The sequence below is a fragment of the Crocuta crocuta genome, unplaced genomic scaffold (assembly GCF_008692635.1).
Source record: "Crocuta crocuta isolate KB4526 unplaced genomic scaffold, BGI_CrCroc_1.0 scaffold975, whole genome shotgun sequence".
NCBI lineage: Eukaryota > Metazoa > Chordata > Mammalia > Carnivora > Hyaenidae > Crocuta > Crocuta crocuta.
In genome coordinates, this window is record NW_027529643.1 from 80,284 (window position 1) to 83,455 (window position 3,172).

Genomic DNA, 3,172 nt, shown 5'->3' on the forward strand with positions numbered 1-3,172 from the left:
ATTGATAAAAAAAAGTAAGAAAATCCAATCCAGCAACACATCAAATGGGGTGGGAGACCTCAACAAAGCAAAGGACAGAGTCTGTCTTTACAAAGCAGTCACTTATCTGATTTTTACTGTATCTAGCCTGCACTTCTGCATATTATATGTGAAATTTTGAAAAAATTACAAGCGGCTTGCTGAAGTCCATATAAAATTATGCGAATTAGAAATGGTAAAAAACCAAATGCCTTCTGGACACTGTTAAATATCACTTGCATTTTGTTTATTTTGTATCAACTGTTGGATTTCCTTGGAGCTACCTTCAAACATGGCTCTCCAATGTAAGAGAAGGGGCTCTCATACCTAGAAAAGGTAATAATAGAGGATATTTATGTTTTATTTTTTAATGTTTGCTTATTTTTGAGAGAGAGAGTACAAGCAAGGGACGGGTAGAGAGAGAGGGAGACAAAGTCCAAAGCAGGCTCCAGGCTCCGAGCTGTCAGCATGGAGCCTGACATGGAGCTGGAACTCAGGAACCATGAGATCTGACCTGAGCCAAAGTGGAATGCTTAACCAACCAAGCCACCCAGGTGCCCCTAGTAGAGTATATTTTAAAAGCAGGGACAAATGACGATAAAATAGGGTAACATTCAATATTGTTGGATTTTCCTTATTTGTTTAAATTAGTGACTGTCATTGGGGTTCTCTGTATTACAGTAAATCATGTTATTTTTAAGTACTGAATTATAATTACTGTGTTGATATATTCTTGTTCTTTCAGTATTTTAAAAATCTGAAATCTGAATCCTATGACTTAAGACATGCCAAGATACTACTCTTGCATTAGCAATTTATACTGAATAAAGGTACATTTATTTGAAAAATGTGCTTCTATACCACTAGTATCCTTAAAGAGGAGGTATGTGTAGAGAGTGGCCAAAGTAAACAGTAATTCATACTCTAGTTCAAAGACTTCATAAATAATTAAACAAAGACATGACAGTACTGAAACAAAGATACAGGTAATCACATGAGAATCACCTTTTCATGATGAAGTAATAAAGCCGGAGAAGATTAGTGAATTGAAATTCTTCCTTTGAGGGGTGCCTGGGTGGCTCATTCAGTTAAGTGTGTACACTCTTAATTTAGGATCAGGTCATGATCTTATGGTTTGTTAGATTGAGTCCTGCGTTGGGCTCTGTGCTGACAGAATGGAGCCTGCTTGGGATTCTCTCTCTCTCCTTGCCCTGCCCAAGTGAATGCATTCTCTCTCTCTCTCTCTCTCAAAATAAATAAATAAACTTAAAAATGTTTTCCTTAATAAAATTCTTCCTTTGAAACAGAAAATATATTATCAAAGGTTGAAGGCAAGATGGCAGAGAAGTAAGGAGCTCCGTACATTGCGCCTGCACCCATCTCTCAAACAGAGAAGGCCTGAAGTCATAGGACACTGAGCCACAGGAGTTTGGGAAGAGAAAGAGACAGAGTACACTGGGAAGGAAACCTATTAAGTGCGTGAATGTGAACTGGGGAAGATAAAAGCAGGACGGGACCCAGAGATAGGGAGGGAGGGGAGGGAACCCGGCTTGGATGCAGCTGCAGTAAGTGATAAACCAGCAAGTGGTGGTGAGCTGCCACGAGTCCAGGGGAAAGGGAAGAAAAGCTGAGATTGCTCACAGAACCATCCCTGGAGAAGAGAAAAAACCTCGGCTTGGAAAGACAGTGTTTTTCAGCTCTGGCTAAGGTGCTGACTTTAAACTAGGTGCCCTGGTCCCAGAAGGTGCCAGGAAAACCTGAACTGCCGTACGCCCGGCACCATCATGGCAGCCTCGGCCAGGTGAACTGGCAGCAAGGCCTGTGGAGGCGGTCCCGGCGCCTGGTGAAGTGGCCTGCTGAAACGACCGCGGCAGCGGTGGCGGTGGCAGCGCCCAGTAAAGCGACAGTGGCGCGCAACAGCGGCCCACTGAAGCAGCGGCGGTGCGCTACAGCGACATGGACTCTACGGACCTGAAGTTGCTACATTACCCGAACGCACTGGGGTTGTATCCCTGCTTGACCCCAGCAGATCTGAGGCTGCGACACTTCCCCCACTCCCCCCCACTCAACCCCCAGGCAACAGGGAAGCAGTGACCTGCGGGACAGTTCAGGGCAGTATAACAAAGCCCGCGGCCTGGGACCTGGAAACAGGCGGGGTGTGGGGCACAGAACTCAGCCCACCTTGGCTACATCCTCAGCACAGGGAGATTGGACCGAAGAAGTGATATGCAACGCTTGGTTGAGAAGGGACTGGGGAGACACAATTCTTCTCCCCACAAACACCAAGGAGGGGCCTCAGGGAAGCCCGTAGACACAGTGGAGACAAGACCTGCCTACACCTAACCATACCCATTCCCTCCAGATAGCTGTTCTGCTGCTGTTGTAGCTGTTTTTACCTGAGCCCGGGTTTGCGTGTTTATTGGCTTTGTCTGTGCATTTGTGTACCTGTGTTCCCTCTGTGGTTGTCTGTTTTCTTTTTCCAGGGCTACCTCAAGAAACAAGCCAAACTACACATGGTGGAGAGTCCCAAATACCACTACCAGTAGGGAAACAAAATGACCAAAGTCTCAACAAGAGAAAGCAAGAGACATCATCCAAAGAACACTTCCTGAACAGACAGGCCCTGAATAGTCAAAAGAGCCCTCTCTAATACAGCAGAACTTTCAGGGGCTATGTGTACAACAAGCTTTTAAAATTAACAAGAGATAGAAAGCTAACCAAAATGACGAAACAGAAGAACTCTCCTCCAAAGAAACTAAAGGAAGAAATGACAGCTAGAGAACTGCTCAAAACTGATATGAGCAACATAATTGAACAAGAATTTAGATCAATAATCATAAAATTAAGTGCCGGGCTTGAAAAAAGCATGGAGGACATCAGAGAAACTATGGCTACAAACAATATGGAGCTTAAAAATAGTTTTGGTGAATTAAAACATGGGATAAATGAGATACATAATAAACTGGAGGTGTCCAATTAACGGATTGAAGAAACAGAAAGGAGAATAAGTGATTTAGAAGACATTATTATAGAAAAAGAGGAAATTGAGAAAAAGAGAGATAAACTGATCCAGGAACATGAAAGAAGAGNACAGAACTCAGCCCACCTTGGCTACATCCTCAGCACAGGGAGATTGGACCGAAGAAGTGATATG

At 43.9% G+C, this 3,172-nt stretch overlaps 1 protein-coding gene across 1 annotated transcript in view; it reads right to left on the reverse strand.

The window, feature by feature from the left end:
- The window catches only part of LOC144230222 (sex comb on midleg-like protein 2), a 17,331-nt gene extending 17,019 nt beyond the window's left edge, over positions 1-312 (reverse strand). Inside the window, 1 exon segment of the mRNA XM_077762421.1 lies at positions 303-312. Coding sequence (XP_077618547.1) covers positions 303-312 — 10 coding nt within the window.
- Between the last annotated feature and the right edge of the window lie 2,860 nt (positions 313-3,172).